Source organism: Peromyscus eremicus, chromosome 8a, assembly GCF_949786415.1.
Source record: "Peromyscus eremicus chromosome 8a, PerEre_H2_v1, whole genome shotgun sequence".
Classification (NCBI taxonomy): Eukaryota; Metazoa; Chordata; class Mammalia; order Rodentia; family Cricetidae; genus Peromyscus; species Peromyscus eremicus.
Genome location: NC_081423.1, coordinates 53,265,591 through 53,287,487, shown reverse-complemented (window position 1 = coordinate 53,287,487; position 21,897 = coordinate 53,265,591). Strand labels below are relative to the sequence as shown.

Sequence of the window (21,897 nt, the reverse complement as noted above, 5' to 3'; positions counted from 1 at the left end):
ACACACTACACACATACACATGTTACACACACACATGGACAATTAGGACTTGAAGAAAGGACAAACACACAGACACATGTATAGAAAAGCTGGGATCGGGTGGGCTGTGCGTGCTGACAGAGACACACCAGCAAGACCCAGAAAGCCAGCGGTTACTTTATACACCTGAATTGAGGAGGCAGGTTTATTGGATACAGCTGAACAAGGCAGCATGTTTCCACTCATCTCAGTAGGTGGTGTCTGTAGGGAGTAGTCTCAGGCTGTAAACATCCAGGAGGAAGCTGCAGTCCATACTTCCTGCACACACTGTTAACCACCCCACCAGGACCAGCGGAAGGCTTTGCCATTCCCCTGGGTCTAAGGCATTAGGGTCCTTAGCATGGCCGTGCTTGTGACAATAATACACATTTACTCAAGACTTCATCTACTCCCCACAACAATGGAGTATTTATCACAAAGAAATGAAAATTTATGTTCACACAGAACCTTATACAAGAATATTCATGACAGAGCCAATGAGACAACCCAGCAGGTAAGGGTGCTTGCTGCCAAGCCTGGTGACCTGAGTTCAATCCCCAGAACCCACATGGTGAGGGAGAGACGTGACTGCAGCAAGTCTCCAGCTGACCTCCACACGTGCACCATGGCACTCAGGTGCCTATGCATGCACACACCAAGTAAATATAACTTTTTAAACTTTCAAAAAATGGTTTTTATGTGTACGAGTGTTCTGCCTGTATGTGTCCATGCACCATGTGCATGCAGTGCCTCTGGAGGCCAGGAGAGGGCGTCAGATCCTCCAGAACTGGAGGTACAAAGGGTTGTGGGTGATGTGGGTGCTGGGAATCAAACCCAGGTCCTCTGCAAGAACAGCCAGTGCTCTTAACCACTGAGCCATCACTCCAGCTCCAAAAAAAAATTTTTTTTAAAAGTTCATAACAGATTTATTTGCAGCAGCCAATATTTTGCCAAAATGCAAAAAACAAGCCCCATGTCCTTTAATGAGAAAATGTTTAAATACACTTGTACATTGAATGCTATTCAGCAATTAAAATGACTAGTGATGCATGCAATAATTTGGACAAATCAAGGAGTTATGCTGGGGGAAACTAAGTCAGTCCAAAAGGATTTTGTACATTCTCATATAATATGTAGCCTGCTGGAAATTACAAAATTAGAGAAATTAACAACAGATTTGTAACTATCATCACAGGAACTGGGGAGGGATGTGGAGCTGGCAGATGTGATACAAAAGCCAACAGGAAGGATCCTGGGGGCCACAGACATGTTCTACGTTGTGACTGTGTCAATGTCGATGCCCTAGTCATGGTGTGTTGGGAAATGCTATAAAGATCAGGTGGGATCTTCATCTACCTTCCTACAAGTGTATGCGAATTTCTAAATTTAAATGGTCTACTTCTTGGTTTGGTTTGTTTGTTTGTTTATGTCTCTCTGTGGAGCCCTGGCTGGCCTCAAACTCATAGAGATCCACCTTCCTCTGCTACCCAAGTGCTAGGATTAAAGGCATGTGCCCCCACACCCATCTTAAAACATCTACTTTTTTTTTTTTTGGTTTTTTTTTGTTTTTTTTTTTTTTTTTTTTAGCTACAGAACATTTTTTATTTTTCACTAAGACTTTCCCAGAGGACATAACTAAGCTGTCACCATCCCTACCCCCCACAAAGGGTTAGTGCACTCACTGCTGTAAAGCAGATACAAACAGTTTCCAGGACTGGAACCCACCTTAACTGGCCAAGAACACTTTCTCTCTGAATTATCATAAAAATGTTTAAGTAAAAAAAGAAAGGAAAGGAGCAAAGGGGCAATGGTGGTTTGGAATGAAAAGATCATTCACTATCATGTCATACATTCAATCTTGGCTCTAGTAACAAATTGGAAACAGGGTTACTATCATACAAAATGTTCACTACAGCACGCTGTATGCACCTGTTCCAAGCCCACCCTCAGCCCCCAATGCTTCCAACTCAACTACTTCCCAGCCTGTTGGGCCTGTCGACGAAGGAGCACGTAGATCTTCTCTTTGATCCAGTCTTTGTTATAAGGCTGGTACGTCTGTGTATCAGCTCGGTAAACAAGACAGCTGAGATCTGCCAGATCATCGATAAAGTCAAACAACTGACTGATATCATATGTGATGGAGGGGCTGTTGGGATTCATTCTCTTCAGATGTTCTTCATACATTTTACAAACACCTTCCATGCACTCATTCACAGACTCATAGTCCGCGTAAGTCCTGCCTTCTGGTCTCTTGGTAGGCCGTACCAACAAAATGGTGTGAGACATCGCGCCAAACGCTTTGCTGCAGCCGCCGCTCAACACCGCCGCCGCCGCACACGAGCTCAGCCGCAACGCCGCCAACAGCCAATCCCGCCTTTTTTTGGTTTTTTGAGACAGGGTTTCTCTGTGTAGTTTTGCGCCTTTCCTGGAACTCACTTGGTAGTCCAGGCTGGTCTCGAACTCAGCTTTTCCTGGAACTCACTTGGTAGTCCAGGCTGGCCTCGAACTCACAGAGATCCGCCTGCCTCTGCCTCCCGAGTGCTGGGATTAAAGGCGTGCGCCACCACCGCCCGGCCAGATCTATTTCTAATGTTTACTAATTTTTGTTTTGTTTAGTGCCCCACAGAGTTTAACTGAGGCTGTCTGTGCGGCCCTAAATTTGGCACCAGCCATCAGGAGCCTAGCGGGCTCAGCAGCGGGTGTAGAGCCACATGCTACGCCTCCCCATCTCACAGTCTGCTTGTTGACAACACATTGGCAGTGAGTTAGACAGATCCCCACTCCCACCAGAGCTGCCTGTGAGGAGGACATGACTTGTGTGGGCCCAGGGCCAGGAGATGCAGCTCCTGTGAATTCATGACCGCCATGGCTGTGTCTTGCTTGGAAGACATCCCCTTCACAGCTCTTCTCTGTATCTGTGGCTCTTAACATTTTTCTGCCCTCTAAGCCTTAAGGGGTGGTGGGAATGTCTTGCTTAGTACTGATCGCTCAACTGTCCTTTATTCTCAGCATTACGTGTGGCTTCTCTGTCTAAGGTGGAGAGTAGCCCCTGTTTGGGAGCGCTAACACAGATATTTCAGAGGTGGCTTTGTGGTGTATCGGTTCAGCTCAACAGCAACCTTAAATTCCCCACTAGGGCCCAAGACTTCTACAGTCACGGGGTTTGGACTGGATTCAGAGTAGGAAGTCTGGGTTAAATTCTATCCCTTTGAATTTGCCCCTGCTACAGTTCGATTTTACAATTGGTTTTCTAATTTCTAAGTTGGATACTTGTATTTTTCAGTCTTCAGTTTTCACTTCTTAAAAATCTTGAGGGTGTGCATTTTCCTCTGAGGCTAGCATAAGTCTATAGATAATTTCCTGTTGGATCGTGTAATATGAGAAAGCATTTATTCGTTTATAAATAGCTAATCCCCTTCTCTTATTTTTTTTTTTTTCTGAGACAGTGTTTCTCTGTGTAGCTTTGCACCTTTCCTGGAACTCACTCTGTAGACCAGGCTGGCCTTGAACTTACAGAGATCCGCCTGGCTCTGCCTCCCAAGTCCTGGGATTAAAGGCATGCGCCACCACCGCCCGGTCCCTTTTCTTATTTCTATGGACAATTTTAATATACTTGCATTGTAACAGGAGAATGTAACCTTAAAATCCTTCCCTCTGGCAATTAGTAAGATTTTGCTGGACTGGAAATGTGGCTCAGTGGTTAGGAGCGTTTACTACTTTTGTAGAGAACAGAGTTCAGTTCCCAACACCCATATCAGGCACCTCCCAACTGCCAGTAACTCCAGCTCCAAGGGATATAACACCCTCTTCTGGCCTCTGCTAATATCTACATTCTCATAAACAAAACTTACACACATACACACACACACACACACACACACACACATACACACACACAAATAAGAACTAAATGTATTTTTTAAAGAATTTGTTTTGCTTCCTTCCAATAGCGTATGCAAATGACTTTGTTGATGATAATGCTACAAGACATTGGCTCCCACAGACTGTTCATCTTTTAGGAAAATTTGTGTGTGTGAGTGTGTGTGTGTGAGTGTGTGTGTGTGTGTGTGTGTCTTGGTTTTTTGTTTGTTTTTTGTTGTTGTTTTGTTTGTTTGGTTGGGTTTTTTGTTTTGTTTTATTTGTTTGTTTGTTTGTTTGTTTTGAGACAATCTCACTTTATAGTCCAGACCTGACCAAAACTCACTATGTAGCCCAGGGTGGTCTTGAACTCAAGCAATCTTTCTACGTCAGCATCCCAAGAGCTGGGATTACTGGCCTGAGGCGCCATGCCCAGCTAATGAAAGCAGTTTTACCTGGTCAAGTGTCCTGTTGCTAACCTCGGGATATGTTTGTGCTTACGTTCTCATAAAACTCCTAAGGGAGGGGATGGAGAGTTGGCTCAGTGGTTAAATGAACTGGTTGCTCTTCCAGTTGACTGGGGTTTGGGTCCCAGCACCTGCGTGGTACCTAACAACGTTCTGTAACTCCAGTTCTAGGGGATCTGGCGAACTCTTCCGCTGTCCTCAGGCATTGCATACATGTTGTGCACAGGCATGCACGCCGGCTAAACACCCGCCCACATAAAAAAAATTAAAACTCCAACGAATGGGAAACTGTGTGCGTGTGGCAGGATATTTGATCACACTGTGAACCCCAAGATTGTATTATTTACTGGAAAAACCTGTTTCTAATTGTGTTATGGCTCATCCCTAGCCACATACCTTTAATCCAAGAGCTTTCTGCTTGAATATTGTAAATAGGATTAAATAAAGTCAACCATAGGTTAAGAGCGGAGCAAGCAACCAGTTGACAGGAAAAAACAGAGAGTAAGAAGGAGTTGGGAGGACAGATAGAGAGACACACAGGAAGCAGAAGGGAGGGCCGCTCAGTTTGAGGAGTCTTGTTTGAGATGGTATAGGAAATGGCTCTCTTTCTGGGATGTTGGTGGAGGAGGAAGGTCAGCCAGGTGCTTCCTCTGCCTCTCTGAGCTAGCAGGCTTTCACCCCAGCATCTGGCTCCCGAGTCTTTATTGGTGAAATTGAACAATTGAAAATTTGTTGAAAACAACATGCATGGATTATAATTTCCCTTTTACTCATCTGCTTTTCTAAATCCTACATTAGCAGTTCTTACAATGGATAAGCCAATACTGATACACTGTAATTGACTGACTCCATAATTTATGTTAGATTTTATTCTTTCTATTGTGGGTGTTGACAAATATATATGGACACAAAGTCACTACCTCCATAGTTTTGCCTCTTGGAATGGCATACAATTAGCATTATGGTTATAAAATATTTCCTGGAGGAATGTGTGACTATTTCCCTAGAAACTGAAGAATTCTCTCCTGTAGGGAGAAGGGAGTCTCATAAGACTCAGGAAGTCTGCGTGACTTTCACAACTCACTAGGCCACTTCTCCAAGGTAATAAGATTGGCAACAACAGCTGGAGGAGAGAAGGCAGAACTCTCTGAAAGGTGTGTGGGGAGCCCAGGGATGCGGCTTGTGTGGGTCACCATTCATGCTGGGGTGGAGATTTTGGTGACTTAGGTGCCTATGAGTCAACAATGCCCTGCAAGGAACCCCTGTAAACCCGACGGTTCCCTAAACTAGACTTGTGTGGAATGCCTCCTTCAGTCTGTCATCAGTGGCCTGTCTAGGATCGATAGACACATGCTCACTTCTCCCCAAGGTAAGTCTCGTAATACCCCCACAGACATATGCTGAACACGGTCTCTAACAAGTGGCACTGTTCCGGGAGGTTCCTGGGAAACTGTCAGAGGTAGGGCCTAGCTGGAGGAAAAGGTCACTGTAGCCTCAGGCCATATTTTACCTCGGTACCTGCCTCTCTGCCACATGTTCCTGCCACCATGGTCCCACCTTACCGTGGTCCCAGAGTCAGGGAAGCCAAGGACTATGGTCTGAAATAGTTCCTTTCTTTCCTTCCGGCTTTCTCTTGGGTATTTTGTCAAGGCAAAAAGAGCCAATTGATAAAGGAAATCAGTACCAAAGAAGCAGGGTTGCTACAGCAGCTATGTGCAATGTGCCTCTTAAGGGTTTGGAGCTGGTTTGCAGAAGGAATTTGAAAGCCTTTGGAGAATGTAGGCTGGGAAAAGCTTAGGCTGCAAAACGTAATGGGCGATCCTGGGGTCAGAGCTTAGAGTACCGGTAGGAACACGGATTGCTTAGGTAGCAATGAGGACAATGTTGAGAACTGGACTAGAGGCCACATGGGCTGCAAATGGCAAGGTCACAGGAATGGGACTTTCCGTGCTGGTGACCAGAGACGGCTATGTAAATCAAAGTTTCCTGGTTCCCAGTATCTTGTTCAAATTTGAGGCAAACTGTGTTAATTAAGGGGACAGTCGTTGGAAATTCGTAGCCAAGCATTAGAAACTCTTGACTCATCAGAAGTTTCCAACATTAGAGATAAAGACACACAAAGATGCCAACTCTGTTCCTATTGCAGTAAATAATTAAAGCAGAGAACATTCACACGTTAAATTTCTCTACAGCTGCTACATTCGATGAAGTAAAATCCTTTCAGGTAGTGGCATCTATTAGAAGAATGATCACAGACACTGCAAAGAGTGTGTTGGGGTGCTATTTGAGTCTATGTAGAATCGCGTATGTGAGTTACAGGAAGCACCCCAACAACGGCACACCCTGGAAGTGGTGAGTTCTGGGTGGAAGTGGAGGGGGAAGGGGAACCTTAGGGTGTGAGTGTGTGTGTGTGTGTGTGTGTGTGTGTGTGTGTGTGTGTGTATACGTGTGTGTGCCTTCCTTCCCCTGGGACTTGGATTAGAGTGAAGGCATTCCCTGCCAACTCAGCTTGGGGAGCCCTTGAGGTCAGAGAACACTCCTCTTCCAGGAGTCTGAGGTTCTTGCAGCAGATCCAACCATCCACACGGCAGCCAGCGAGGTTCCTGCTTCCTGCCTCTTTCCTCCCTCACTCTGAACACCAGTGTATCATGGATGGTCATCGGGGACTCACACCTTGCTTCCTCCAGACCCTCCCGGCTCCCTTTCTTTTGCCTCAGTTCCAAATAACCAGATCACATGACTTTCAAGTATCATTTCTTTCTTTTTTTTTTTTCCTACTCCATTCCAAGGGCTGAAATTTATAACAGTTGCAGTGATTGTGGAGAGCTGGAATCTCAGCCTTCCCAAAGTGTGAGACAATAAAGCCACCCCCTTTCTGTTTTCCCATAACTCCTCCTCATGCTAGGGACTCTGTTTCTCTTCCTTGTTTCAATATCCCCAGTGAAGAAGTTGGGGTGATGCAGTGGGGGGGAGGGGGGACAAGGGAGACATGGTAGAGCAGGCTCCTAGTGGGTGATATTGCGCCCCTTTTCACACGCCCAGCGGTTCACCTGTCGACAGAAGTTGTCATTCCAGCGGCCATCGGAGAACATTTCGACACAATCTTCACTTCCGCCCTCTTCATGGCCCTGCCAGTTATCTGGCTGAGTGGAGGCCCAATTCCTAAGAAGGTAAGCCAAAGAAAACTCAGGGTCTAACCCTACAACCCTGCCTCCCACCCCAAAAAAGCACAGCCTTGGGAGGGTTCAAGGGTTGAAGATGTACAAGCTTGGAAATGGGGGTGTTGAGAAGGAGAAGGTTGAGGAATAGGCCCCTGTGGGACCTGTAGGTGAAAGGCCAGGTGGTCATCCCTGGAGCAAGCAATAGGAGAGAGATGCACGCGGGAGGGAGGTACTGACTTGTAGTTGTCTCTATATTCGGTTCCGTCCACCCATTTCCAGGAGCCACCCCTGTCGGAGAGACCTATCCAGGTATGAAACGAGCCCGTGTGCTTCACAACGAATTTCTAGAAAAACAAACGCGAGAGCAGATTGCTTCATCCCTCATCCATGAGAGCATCCTCGTGACCACCACCACCACCCTAGCCTGACCTGCCCCATGCTGACGCCTCAGCTCCCAACAGTTACCCTGGCTTTTCCCTCTGTGAGCACAGCTAGTGTTAAGTGAACCTTTGCTGGGCTTGACTTTGGACCAAGTGCTTTGCAAGAATCATCTCGTTTGAGCCTTAGTAACTCTCCGAGTTGGTTGCCATAGAGACTCTCACTTTGCCAGGTACATTTTAGAACCCAGAAAGCCAATCCAGTATCTAGCTTGTGACAACATCCTGTTCCCAGCCTGGGCCCACTTCCCACTCCATTCCTAGCACCGCTGCTGTGGCAACACGACCTTCCCATCTTGTGCACCAGAATCTTGGTGGTCCTGCCCTTGCTGCCCCACAAGCCCCAGAACTCACGAAACACCCTGTTTCATTCTTCTCCTCATTGGCCCCTAGCTCTCTTGCAGGGGTGTGGATGTCATTTCCTGAGGTTTGCCAGCTCCAGCACTTCCAAGCTTGGCCTCACTTTCCAGAACCACATTTGGACCTGACTACATGGGGCCTGACGGTCTCTACTGAAGGTAGGAAGATGCCTGGGTAAAAGGCAGCCAGCTCAGTCAGGAAACTGTCGGGCTTCAGTGCAAAGGTCCCCGCACTTACAGATGGCTCCTGAGGACTAAAGCCTTTCCAAGGTTTTACAAATGTGGCTGTTCCCTCCCAGGAATCTAAATCCCATCTTTTCGGATGGTTATAAGGGAACATATGGTCACCTGGTTTTATAAAATACGCAGAATCAGTTTGACCAGCATACACTCTAATAATCTCATTCAATAGCATGTGAAGAGTCCCCACCTGCATTTGGAGAAAAAAACTGCCCGATTCCACTCAGTCTCCCCAGAGACCAAGGTTGCTCATCCAAGAGCAGACAGGAGCACCCATAAAGTCTAGAATTCTACATGTTGTGTCCAGTTCGTGAAGAAGCAGCCACCCAGGCTGGTAAGGCTGCTCCACAGATTCAGAAGTATCAACAGGGATGGAGTGAAGGGACCTGGAGACGGGATATTCTGGTTGTTGCTACCTGATGCTGTAGCCATGTTTCCCATTACAAAGAAACTGAATAACTAAGACAAATGTACACGATCAAAACCCCCAAGCTCAATGCTGAGAGGAGTCAAATAGTGTGCTAGATGACCAAATAATAATAATAATAATAATAATAATAATAATCCAGATTATCGTCTGCTCTTCCCTACGTGAACACAGAAGGAACTGCACCCCTTCACAACAGTGACAGGAGGGAAGTCATCGTGGAACTCATGCCCCACCCCAAAGAGGAACCTGAGTGTTTACATGACAACCAGCTGTGGCCTGTGTACCAACAGTTGAGCACAAAAGTCATTTGTCCCAAAAACCATTGATTGGGTCATTTTTTGAGGACAACGTACTTACTTTGAAAGTAAGAGGCTTGGGGTTGACATTTGTTACCCAAGACTGAGAACCACTAATTTAAAACACAGAGACCCAAAAATGGTTGGAACTGAAATGATGGACAGAGACTTAAAAAAAAAAAAATGCAAGGACCACACCGTGTATGTCAGCCAAAGATGAGTTCAAGGCCGGAAGGGTTAAGTGGGAAGTTCAGAATGATGGTAGCACAGTCCACCTCGAAGCTGTAGTCATGAACTCATGAGCCAAATCTGAGGCTGAGTTACATAAAATTGATGTTTTCATATGTCAAAATGAACTAAATACTAGCAACTTCAACCTAATCAGTAAAGCAAAATATGTTTGAAATTACCATAAAAATCACTTCCATAGCCTGACAGACAGCAAATAATAAATACATTCTGACTTCTGTATCAAATGGTCTAATTGCTTTAGCATCGTAACACTTCCAAATCCAAACAGAACGAAGCCCCCATAGACCGTTTAGTATTAAGGCGGCAGGCAGTAGTTGAAAACACTGGCAAAGAGGCCACGTGGGTCTCAATCCTGACTCCACGATGACTTGCTGGCTCTGTGCACATCACTTGACCTCTCTCTTCCCTGATGTCCTGAACTCAAAGCGGGAACGATAAAGGTGCCCACCCAATAGGGTGGTGAGGATTAAAGAAATGAACTCATGAACATGTCCAAATTGCAGTGAGCACTGCAGCCAATGCTATCATTACCCTCCTTGTGCAAAACTATTGCCCCACTCTACCAGACGGGTCCCCTCCATGAACTCCGGTGTTCAGGTTACTGTCTGGGGACAGACAGAGTGGGAAAGGAAGACACGAGACAGGAGACAGCGCTGGTCAGTGAGGACCCAGACCCACGGCAGGAGAGCAATTGAAGTCTTCCCGTTGTGTTCCTTTGGCCACGCCCCACACCCGACAGGGCAAGAAGGGACTTTCAGACCCTCCATTGGATTGACTTCCAAGTCTTCCAGGCTGGCATTCTATCCTGGGACTGTCTCTGCATCACCTGGTCACCTGGCCCCCGTCCCCTGCCTCTCCTGCCTCTCCTGGCCCCCGTCCCCTGCCTCTCCTGCCTCTCCTGCCTCTCCTGGCCCCCGGCCCCCGCCTCTCCTGGCCCTCAGCCCCTGCCTCTCCTGGCCCCTGGCTCCCACTTCTTAGGACCAGTTACTGTTCCACCCTGAGCCGCCCAGAGCCCTACCACACTCTTCTGTACTCTTCCTTAGGTGATATAAGAACTGCATGCAGGAAGAAAACTGTTCTACCTCCCTCCGCAGCCAATAGTCCTTCAGTGAGGGTTGAGGCTTCCATCCATCCTGGGATGTAGGTTAGCTTGATCTAGTGAAGGTCTTGTGCCTGAAACTACTGCACGACTACTGCACATGAGCACACATGAATACTGCGTGTTCACGTGTGCAATGATGACCCTGTCATGTCCAGAAACACACTGCTTCCCACCAGTCCTCCACAGCCTCTGACTTTCAGCCCGTGATTGGACACTCACGCTCCAGCGGACGGCCCTATACCCATGCACATACTAGAAACACCAGCTGGACTCATTGGGTTTTAAAAAAGAAGAACTCTGGGCGGTGGCGGCGCACGCCTTTAATCCCAGCACTCGGGAGGCAGAGGCAGGCGGATCTCTGTGAGTTCAAGGTCAGCATGGGCTACAGAGTGAGTTCCAGGAAAGGCTCCAAAGCTACACAGAGAAACCCTGTCTCAAAAAACTAAAAGAAGAAGAAGGAGAAGGAGGAGAGGAAGAGGAAGAGGAAGAAGAGGAGGAGGGAGGAGGAGGAGGAGGAGAAGGTGTGAAATTGGGAAGGCATATGATATGTGATACAGTGGTTCTGGTAGAATTTGGAAGGAAGGTCAAGGAGGGAGTAGATTAGATCGGAACACATTGTATAAAAGTATGAAATTCTAAAAGGATAATGAAAGAAGAAGAAGAAAGCAAACAAATTAAGTAAATAAATAAGAAATACAAGGGCCAGCGAGATGGCTCAACAGATGAACACAAGCCTGATGACCTGAGTTCAATCTCCAGAACTCACATAAAGGAAGGAGAAGACCAGCCCCACAAAGTCATCTTCTGACCTCCATATGCATGCCATGGCATACACACTCAAAATAATAATAATAATAATAATAATAATAATAATAATAATAATAACAATAATAATAAAGTAAATAGTAATAGGTAACTAACAGAAGCTTGACCAGGCTGCTTGATTAAGCCTGCCTTCAAGTTTGCTCACCTGCTCCTCCCAGGAGTTGATGACCAGCAGGTGGGCACTCTCTAGCTGGCAGTACTCAGCAGCCTCAGCCCAGGTCAGTCCATCCTTTGAAAACCAGTAGCAGCTGCCCCCGTGCTCCACCCAGTTAACAGGGCAGCATTCTGTGCCTGAGGGCACAGAAGGGCAGAGGGAAATGAGATCCAGCTGGAGGAGACAGACACTAGAATCAGAGCCGTCCCTGTCCCCGTCCCCATCCCGTCCCCACCATTGCTCTGGAAGAAAGCCAGCTGACAGCTCAAGGTTCGAAAATCCAGCGGGAAGTGCTTCAGGTGCAGGAGCAAGGTGGAGTGATCTAAGGGACAAACACGGACAGAGATGCAGCGGACATGCGGCTCCACACCTGCCAAGACCAGGCACAGAACTCCAGCTACCGTCTGGGGAAACACACAGATGCATACCACACCACACATCACCATCACCCAGAAGTGGGGGCTGTGGAAACACCCAGATACATACCACACCACACATCACCATCACCCAGAAGTGGGGGCTGTGGAAACACCCAGATACATACCACACCACACATCACCATCACCCAGAAGTGGGGGCTGTGGAAACACCCAGATACATACCACACCACACATCACCATCACCCAGAAGTGGGGGCTGTGGAAACACCCAGATACATACCACACCACACATCACCATCACCCAGAAGTGGGGGCTGTGGAAACACACAGATACATACCACACCACACATCACCATCACCCAGAAGTGGGGGCTGTGGAAACACACAGATACATACCACACTACACATCACCATCACCCAGAAGTGGGGGTTGGAGAAACACACAGATACATACCACACTACACATCACCATCACCCAGAAGTGGGGGTTGGAGAAACACACAGATACATACCACACTACACATCACCATCACCCAGAAGTGGGGGTTGGAGAAGCACACAGATACATACCACACTACACATCACCATCACCCAGAAGTGGGGGTTGGAGAAGCACACAGATACATACCACACTACACATCACCATCACCCAGAAGTGGAGGTTGGGGGTGACCTCTGACCTGCTCTCAGGTCCTGCTGCTTTTTCTCCAGTGTGGCTCCCCAGGATGTCAATTTGTCATCTCTGCTACCTCCTGAGAGAAGGAATGGTAAATGGCTTCCCCATCAGTCTGCCTCCTGAATGCTTCTCCAGCTGCACACTCCTGGGTACCCAGAAGGGTCTGTTACCTTTCCCCACATGCTGCTTATCTATGCCTAAACTCCCAGCCTCACCCCAGTGAGGCCGCTGTGCTGCTTAAATTCCTTCACTGGTTCCCCATGTTTTCAGGCCAAGCCCGACTCAGTCCACACAGCTTGCCGTGTGACCTGGGCCCCTCCGTCTCTCTGACCCATCACCGCTGTCCATCAGTCACCACCTCCGGCCACATTGAAAGTGTACACAGTCCTAAAATGTAGAGTGGTCTTCTTTACTTTTGACCATCATGGCTTCTTGTCTCTGCCTGGCACTAACCACCATCATATCACCTCCTGCCCGGATTCACCCTCCAAGCCCCTTTGGTCAGGAACCACGTCTCCAGAAGCCTTGCCAGTTCCCCTGGCTGGATTGTCTCCCTGGTTTTTATCCCCACAGCCCATGAACACACTCCTACTGCAGACCCAGCCCCATGTCCAGCAAGTCTGGATGGATAAACATACGTGGATAAAGCGTTCCTATGGATAAAGTCCCAGTCATCTTGCCCAACTCACCGTGAGAATCCAGAGCCCTGAACTCCATCAGGGTGCTGGAGGAGAAGTTGCTGAAATTTTCTTTCAGGGTCCGAAACTCCTCTTGCAGCCGCAAGCCTTGTCAGGGGACATTTGGGGTTAGGTGTGGGGCTGTGTCACAGTGTCATATCACCGTCCTTGTGACTGACCCCATATAACCCATCACTACTACCATCAATGATCCCGTCATTTCCACACTATTGATTTCCATCTGCACCCGGACCCTGCTGCCCCAAGCTGCCTCCACCTCTTCTCCTTTTCCTCCCCCCATCTGTGCCCCGCCACTCCCCAGAGCACTTCTCTATCCTGGCCTCATCCCTGCCAGCCATGACCTCACTTTGGGATGAAATCACACAGATGACCACCAGCAGCAGGACATTGAAGACCAGGGCAAGCAGACTGAGGTAGAGCCTGAAGCTGAGGCACCGTGGAAAGGGTGGGGAAGGAGGCTGCCCTGTGAGAGAGAGAGAGTGTGTCAGAAAACAATTCCAGAGGACGAGAGACAGAGAACAAGACTCAGAAGGAAACATGGGGCATGTGAGTCTGAGGAGGCACAGCCTGGGTAAGGGAGAAAATCAGGTGGGGGCTGAGGGAATTGGATGGACTTTGATTCTGTACACACACACACACACACACACACACACACAGTTACACACACACACACACAGTTACACACACACATAGTTACACACACACACACAGTTACACACACACAGTTACACACACACAGTTACACACACAGTTACACACACACAGTTACACACACACACACAGTTACACACACACAGTTACACACACACAGTTACACACACACAGTTACACACACACATAGTTACACACACACACAGTTACACACACAGTTACACACACACACAGTTACACACACACACAGTTACACACACACAGTTACGCACACACACAGTTACACACACACAGTTACACACACACACAGTTACACACACAGTTACACACACACAGTTACACACACACAGTTACACACACACACAGTTACACACACACAGTTACACACACACACACACACACAGTTACACACATGCATCCACATGAACACGTACAAGCACTCATTTGCACATGCTACAAGATGAACCAGCTGTATACACAGGAGAGATCTTACACCTGGGGACAGGGAGACACAGAGAAGACAGAGGTGCAGAACTGGCCTTTCCTAGACACCCTAAAAAAGGAGGTCTACCAATGGTTTTTCTTCCTGCCCATGAGTCAAAGAGACCTACAGATCACCTCTGTCCTTCCACGGCCCCTGTCCCTTCAGACTGGAGTGTTGACAGGCTAGATCATGTGCTCCTCTTAGACAATGCCCACATCCGTCACACAAGCCCAATACTGGAACAATGCCTTCCTTCACGATTCCACTGGGATTCTCCAGCCCAACTCATCCCGCCATAAAGTATGCCCCAAAAGCCACTGTCCAGGTCCCATCCACTTTACCCATGTCCCCCCAACTCCCACCACCCCTGTTCTCATCCCCAAATGTCACTGGCAGAGCCGTCCCTTTGTCCTTCCATCGTCTCTCAGTGGCCTCTCCTGCGCCTTCATCCATCTGCCCCACACTCACACCTACTTCTTTTTACTCCAACAAGCACACAGACTCGAAGACTTGTGCACACATCCATACACTTTGCCGCACAGTGATTTGCGACCTCACGCACCTGTGTCTTCACCTGCATGAACTGGCTTGCCTCTCCAGAGCCAGAGACGGGACTCCTCTCAAACCCCCCCCCCCCCCCGCTTTTGTACCAGCCACCTGCACCCAGACTCCTCTGCATCAGCCTGTGGCTCTGTAGCCTTCTCTGTGTCCATGTCACCAAGCCAAAGCAAGCTCACATCCAGGGGATCATCTCAGTCAGGAGCCAGAAATCCTCCTGAGGTCATTCCCCACTGCTATACTGAGTCAGATGTTTGCAGCCATACTTAGGACCCCTAGAGTTACCTAGAGTTCTCCCCAACCGCAAACCCCTAAGCACAGCCTCCCCTGCCTCTCACCGCCCCTGACACCCTTCTGAGACCCTGCACTCCTCTCTGCTGTGATTGGAATGTGCCCCCAACACTATCCCCAGTGCAGCGGTGTTGGGAGGTAGGGCCTAGTGGAAGGTGGGTAGGTCTTGAGAACTCTGCCCTCCTGAGTGGATTGTTGACATCATTGCAAGAGAGCAGCCTTATTAAAAGCTAACAGGGACAATTGGGGTCCAGCCCCCTCGATAGTCCTCTCCCAGGGTCCAGGAAAAGTCCACAACCAGCTGATAATCTAATCTTGGACGATATTAAATGAATCTATGTACATGAAACTCTTTTGGCCACACACTTTATTCTTCTGAGTCAGTTCTCTCTCTGCACGGCTTCTATTTTGCTCCTACTTAGCTCCTTTCTTGCCTAATTTCTCTCTACATTTATATGCTGTTCCCCTATCTTAATTCCTTCCTCTAATTCTGCCCCATCTTGGTTCTCATCCATCTAGTTCTTCCCGATCTTAGCTCCTCTTCGTCCTTCGTTCCTCTCTATAATCTTCTAAGTTCTCTCTCTCATTCTTCCCTTCTCCTTACTTCTTCCCATCTTGTTCTTACCCACCTAGTTCTTCCCCGTCTGGCTCTTCCTCGTCTTCTATCTCGTTCCTCTAGTCCTCTCCTCTAGCCCTTCAACCTAGTTCTCCTCTATCTAGTTCTCCTCTATCTAGTTCTCCTCTATCTAGTTCTCCTCTATCTGGTTCTCCTCTATCTGGTTCTCCTCTATCTAGTTCTCTATCTAGTTCTCCTCTACCTAGTTCTCCTCTACCTAGTTCTCCTCTACCTAGTTCTCCTCTACCTAGTTCTCCTCTATCTAGTTCTCCTCTACCTAGTTCTCCTCTATCTAGTCCTCCTCTATCTAGTTCTCCTCTACCTAGTTCTCCTCTATCTAGTCCTCCTCTATCTAGTTCTCCTCTACCTAGTTCTCCTCTATCTAGTTCTCCTCTATCTAGTCCTCTCCTCTATCTAGTTCTCCTCTATCTGGTTCTCCTCTATCTGGTTCTCCTCTATCTGGTTCTCCTCTATCTGGTTCTCCTCTATCTAGTTCTCTATCTAGTTCTCCTCTACCTAGTTCTCCTCTATCTAGTCCTTCTCTATCTAGTTCTCCTCTACCTAGTTCTCCTCTATCTAGTCCTCCTCTATCTAGTTCTCCTCTACCTAGTTCTCCTCTATCTAGTTCTCCTCTACCTAGTTCTCCTCTATCTAGTTCTCCTCTATCTAGTTCTCCTCTATCTGGTTCTCCTCTATCTAGTTCTCTATCTAGTTCTCCTCTACCTAGTTCTCCTCTATCTAGTCCTCCTCTATCTAGTTCTCCTCTACCTAGTTCTCCTCTATCTAGTCCTCCTCTATCTAGTTCTCCTCTACCTAGTTCTCCTCTATCTAGTTCTCCTCTATCTAGTCCTCTCCCCTATCTAGTTCTCCTCTATCTGGTTCTCCTCTATCTGGTTCTCCTCTATCTAGTTCTTCTCTATCTGGTTCTCCTCTATCTGGTTCTCCTCTATCTGGTTCTCCTCTATCTAGTTCTCTATCTAGTTCTCCTCTACCTAGTTCTCCTCTATCTAGTCCTCCTCTATCTAGTTCTCCTCTACCTAGTTCTCCTCTACCTAGTTCTCCTCTACCTAGTTCTCCTCTATCTAGTTCTCCTCTATCTAGTTCTTCTCTATCTGGTTCTCCTCTATCTGGTTCTCCTCTATCTGGTTCTCCTCTATCTAGTTCTCTATCTAGTTCTCCTCTACCTAGTTCTCCTCTATCTAGTCCTTCTCTATCTAGTTCTCCTCTACCTAGTTCTCCTCTATCTGGTCCTCCTCTATCTAGTTCTCCTCTACCTAGTTCTCCTCTATCTAGTTCTCCTCTACCTAGTTCTCCTCTACCTAGTTCTCCTCTACCTAGTTCTCCTCTATCTAGTTCTCCTCTACCTAGTTCTCCTCTACCTAGTTCTCCTCTATCTAGTCCTCCTCTATCTAGTTCTCCTCTATCTAGTTCTTCTCTATCTGGTTCTCCTCTATCTGGTTCTCCTCTATCTGGTTCTCCTCTATCTAGTTCTCTATCTAGTTCTCCTCTACCTAGTTCTCCTCTATCTAGTTCTCCTCTACCTAGTTCTCCTCTACCTAGTTCTCCTCTATCTAGTCCTCCTCTATCTAGTTCTCCTCTATCTAGTTCTCCTCTACCTAGTTCTCCTCTATCTGGTCCTCCTCTATCTAGTTCTCCTCTACCTAGTTCTCCTCTATCTAGTCCTCCTCTCTCTAGTTCTCCTCTACCTAGTTCTCCTCTACCTAGTTCTCCTCTATCTAGTCCTCCTCTATCTAGTTCTCCTCTATCTAGTTCTCCTCTACCTAGTTCTCCTCTATCTAGTCCTCCTCTCTCTAGTTCTCCTCTACCTAGTTCTCCTCTACCTAGTTCTCCTCTATCTAGTTCTCCTCTATCTAGTTCTCCTCTATCTGGTTCTCCTCCAATCTAGTTCTTCCCCATCTCAGTCTGTTCCTCTCCAGTTCTTACCCATCTAGGTCTTCCATTCTCTTTTTCTTCTCCATCCCTCCTCTGAAAATAAAACTGCCTTTTATCCCTTTGGCCTTATCTCTCCAAGCTATCTCTGCTCCCGCCATTTCTGGCAGGGCAGGGGAAGTATTCTTGGTCGCTAGGCAACTTGGCTAGGCAACTTCCGTCACAGCTAGATGTACCTGTAAATTGGAACTCTTTAGTTCTGAGTTAATTGTTAAGAGTGGATCTAAAACTAGAGATAAGACTTTGGAAAGGAGAAAGTTAAGCTTAATTAGCACATCTGCCAGGCCTTCTCAAACCGATAGTCTGGATGCTTAAGTCTGTTCTTAGAGAATCCAGAGGTATCTCTGATAAGATACTTTCATCCATCTGGGAATGGTCCTGGCTGGATGCTGTTAATGACGATAATTACAGAAAGGCCTGAAATTAGGCATCCTAGCTGAGTTACTGCACAGAAGGTTATCTAAATATTCCATTAGTAGAGGGGAAATTGTGCCTAATAAATGATGGAAAAGCTACAACAGCACATGAGAAATTCATAGCAGGAAACAGCTAATAATCAAAAGCCAATATCACAAGACTCCTTGAGCCCCAGCTTGACCTCTGGAAGGCCCTTGCCTTGGCTTCTTCCAGGTGTAGCTTTGTCGCAGCCAGCTGAAATCCAACTACATCTTATTGCGGCTTGCAGCAAAAAGCTTCCCTCTTTGCTGTCCCTTTCACCCTCCCCGTGCCCTCCCACTTTGGGGTGACACATGAAGAAGCCCTACCAGACACAGCCCTCAGTCCCGGGCTTCCCAGACTCAAGAAACATGAGCCAACACATACCTGTTCATTCTAAGTTTCTTAGTCTTGTGCATTCTGTTTTAGCAGCACAAGACAGGCTGGGAAATGCTCCATCTAGAAACACTTTCTGACCAGTCTCCCCAGATGGAAATCCACATTTAAAACCCTGACTACTTCTGCTAGAACTGTCATGCAGGAAACCTTTATCCTGATTCCCAGCTGACCTGTGACTTATCAAGTCCCAAGCCAGTCAACCCAGAGTAAGCCAGCTGAGCCACCAACTAGGTCTGACATCGTGGACAGGCCATTCCATCTCTTAGTGTCCCCTTTTTTTCATGTATAAAATAACAGTGACAAGTGTAGCCTCCTGATGTAGTGGTTTCTGGGAATTATTTGAGTTAAAACATAAAGCTCTGTGTAGGCAAGTTTGAAATGCTCTACTCAAGATGGAATGGAAGCTGCCAGATTTAACATTCTTTCAGAAAAAGTCAATTAAAACACACACACACACACACACACACACACATATACATGCATACACATATACATATACATATATGTATGCATGTTTGTATGAAACAACAGTTTTCAAGACACTGGACATCAGGCCATGAAGGGCACTGGTCCCTGAAAGACGGGGAATGAACGAGATGAGTCCTCCCGTTGCTCAGCTCACTGCTCACACCTAGAGGAACTTTCCAGGTCACTGGGCAGCGGGGAGAAATCGGGACAGAATCTAGCAGACTCCCCATGCTGAGGAAACAGCTTGAAGGACCCAGGGGTCAGATGGGTCCTAAGCCACTTACCTGCATCCCAGAAAGCTGAAGAATACTTAGAGGAATACCAAAGCATCCAGCACCCAGCAAGACGGAAGTCACAACGCTCCACATCCCACCACAGGTTACAAGACATAATGAAATGGAAAACAGTTCAAATGAAGGAGATGGATAAGTCGACAACTCAGACACATGGTGTCTCAGTGATATGACACTTGCCTATGTGCCTAAGGCCCTGGGTTCGACTACCAGCATCAAAAATCAATAATCAGAAAGTGCATCTATCCAAACGAGATCCCAAGACCATTTGAAATGGACTCAGAAGCAACACCAATGTTAGAACAGACAGGACACTGATGCCCATGCTGTGACTGGACCACACAGGTGTAAAACACCAGGGATCTGAAAGAGAGTTAAAAGTTCAAGTTGGCTGGGCATGGTAGTGCACACCTGGGATCCCAGCACTCAGGAGGTTAAAACAGGGGGACTTCTGGGAGTTCAAGGCTAGCTCAGGCTACACAGTGAGTTCCAAGACAGCCTGGGCTACAAAGTGAGACCCTGTCTCAAAATAACAACAGAAGTCCCAAGTTTCTTCTGAGATGAAAAAATAAAGTGTCTGAAACACATTGGGTAACGAGCCTAGGGTAAGATCTCTCTTGCCCTAAACCTTTTTCCAACCATGGGGAGCCTGTGTTCAAAATGTGCAAGAGGCGGATACAGGCAGGAAACAAGTGGGGTCTCCCAGGATCTTTCTGTGCAGCCCAACTCATGCCCCACCCCAGTTCTGGATTCTGCACGCCTCCTAGGCACATACATTGCACACGGGCAGTCTGGAGGAAGGACTCATCCCTAGGTCCAAGCATTCTCTCACTTCTAGGCATACACCCTTTCCTTGGGACCCTGCAGTCAGAAGTGTCAGCAGCTCACATCGAGAGGGACACTGCACTGGCTAGTTCTATGTCAACTTGACACGAGTTAGAGTCAGCAGAGAGGAGGAAGCCTCTACTGAGAAATTGACTCCATAACATTGCGCTGTAGGGAGACCTGTAAGGCATTTTAATTAGTGATTGATATGGGAGGGCCCAGCCCATTGTGGGTAGTGTCACCCCTGGGCTGGTGGTCCTGGGTTCTATAAGAAAGCAGGCTGAGCAAGCCATGAGGAACAAGCCAGTCAGCAGCACCCCTCCATGGCCTCTGCATCAGCTCCTGCCTCCAGGTTCCTGCCCTGCTTGAATTCCTGTCCGGACTTCCTTCAGTGATGAACAGTGGTGTGGAAGCATAAGCCAAATAAACCCTTTCCTCTCCAAGTTGCTTTTGGTCACTGTGTTTCATCACAGCGATAGAAACCCTAACTAGGACAGACGTACACCCTGCTCACTGAGTGAATGTGAGAGAGACAGAGGAGCTGGCAGCTGAGACAGGGATCCAAGTGAGGCCCCCAGACACTGAACACTTGCCTTTCCAGAATGGATTTTCTGTCCTAGGATTCTGCCCATGGGTGTCTCGTTCCTCATCGCCGCTGAGCTGATGGTCGTTTTCCTCGGAGTCCAGCTGCTGGATATCTTGAAAGTCCTTCTCCATGGTGGGCCCTGAGGGCTGGAGCTGAGTTGAGGTTTTTCTTGGAGCTGGAACTTGGGTTTACGCTAAGAAGCCAGTCTCCTGTGGAGGGACTGATGGGACCTGAATAGGTCAAGGTGAGTGGTTTTGAGGTTGGAGATTAGCTTGGATAAGGCTTGAAGTACTGCAGGGTCCCATCTCTTCCCAGGAGACTGTCTGGCTCTTTACACAGCCAGGAGCCTTCCTACCATACTCTTATGGACCAAATTATACAGCATGTTCCCATTCCTCCCCCAGTGTCCCTGAACCATGTTCTTTTTTAGCCCTAGACATCCCCAGTCCCACCTGCCTCCCCCCACCTCAGTTACCTGTTAAAGGTCTAGAGAGCTGTCTGTGGCTTCCCAAGGCAGCCCACGCACAAGGAGAAAGGGGAGTTAAACCCGGGAGAACTGGACAGGTGGTGCCAGATGAGAGAGGAGGAGGTGGGTCTAGACGAGAGCCGAGTCCCTGTGTCTGAGTGTCTAAGTCCATCTAACCTGTCATCTCCTGCCCCCTGGGACTTTGGACAGTAAATAGAAATAGAAACACAGTTGGAAACGTGGACAGTGAGCAGTGGGGGTGGAGGACATGTTTCTGTTCTCACAAGCAGAGAAAGGAGAAGGGACGTCCTCTTGTACACACACACACACACACACACACACACACACACACACATACACACACACACACACACCACTCCGCCCCTCATTGCACAATGTAGGAAGGGGAGCCAGGTGTGGAGGGGCCAGGATACAGTTTGCTGTTTCCTCTCCATCCCTCCCCTGTTTCACTTCCTGCCTCTTCATTTTCCAGAACTGTTGATGTCTCCAAATATCTTGGAT

At 47.7% G+C, this 21,897-nt stretch overlaps 2 protein-coding genes across 2 annotated transcripts; both read right to left on the bottom strand.

Moving 5' to 3' along the window:
- Positions 1 to 1,600: 1,600 nt before the first annotated feature.
- On the bottom strand, positions 1,601 to 2,386 carry LOC131917308 (enhancer of rudimentary homolog). Its single transcript, XM_059271055.1, has one exon. It carries the CDS (start codon positions 2,302 to 2,304, stop codon positions 1,990 to 1,992), a length of 315 nt encoding a protein of 104 aa, XP_059127038.1. The 5' UTR covers positions 2,305 to 2,386; the 3' UTR covers positions 1,601 to 1,989.
- Positions 2,387 to 7,232: 4,846 nt separating this feature from the next.
- LOC131917305 (asialoglycoprotein receptor 2-like) lies at positions 7,233 to 21,564 on the bottom strand. The gene is made up of 9 exons (XM_059271047.1): positions 21,385 to 21,564; positions 20,917 to 21,139; positions 13,700 to 13,816; positions 13,345 to 13,440; positions 12,660 to 12,731; positions 11,835 to 11,921; positions 11,591 to 11,736; positions 7,742 to 7,848; positions 7,233 to 7,505 (listed from the first exon to the last, which is right to left on the bottom strand). The coding sequence occupies exons 2-9, from the start codon at positions 21,038 to 21,040 to the stop codon at positions 7,349 to 7,351; spliced, it is 906 nt and encodes a 301-aa protein (XP_059127030.1). The 5' UTR covers positions 21,041 to 21,139; positions 21,385 to 21,564; the 3' UTR covers positions 7,233 to 7,348.
- Positions 21,565 to 21,897: the final 333 nt, after the last annotated feature.

What these genes read in the sequence shown, in the direction of transcription:
- LOC131917305 (XM_059271047.1), bottom strand. Translation starts at nt 21,040, where the DNA reads ATGGAGAAGGACTTTCAAGATATCCAGCAGCTGGACTCCGAGGAAAAC. An exon ending in AGAAAATCCATTCTGGAAAG is followed by an intron (nt 13,817 to 20,916) that starts GCAAGTGTTCAG and finishes TCTCTCTCACAG; the next exon opens with GGCAGCCTCCTTCCCCACCC. An exon ending in CTGTGTGATTTCATCCCAAA is followed by an intron (nt 13,441 to 13,699) that starts GTGAGGTCATGG and finishes TCCCCTGACAAG; the next exon opens with GCTTGCGGCTGCAAGAGGAG.
- LOC131917308 (XM_059271055.1), bottom strand. Translation starts at nt 2,304, where the DNA reads ATGTCTCACACCATTTTGTTGGTACGGCCTACCAAGAGACCAGAAGGC.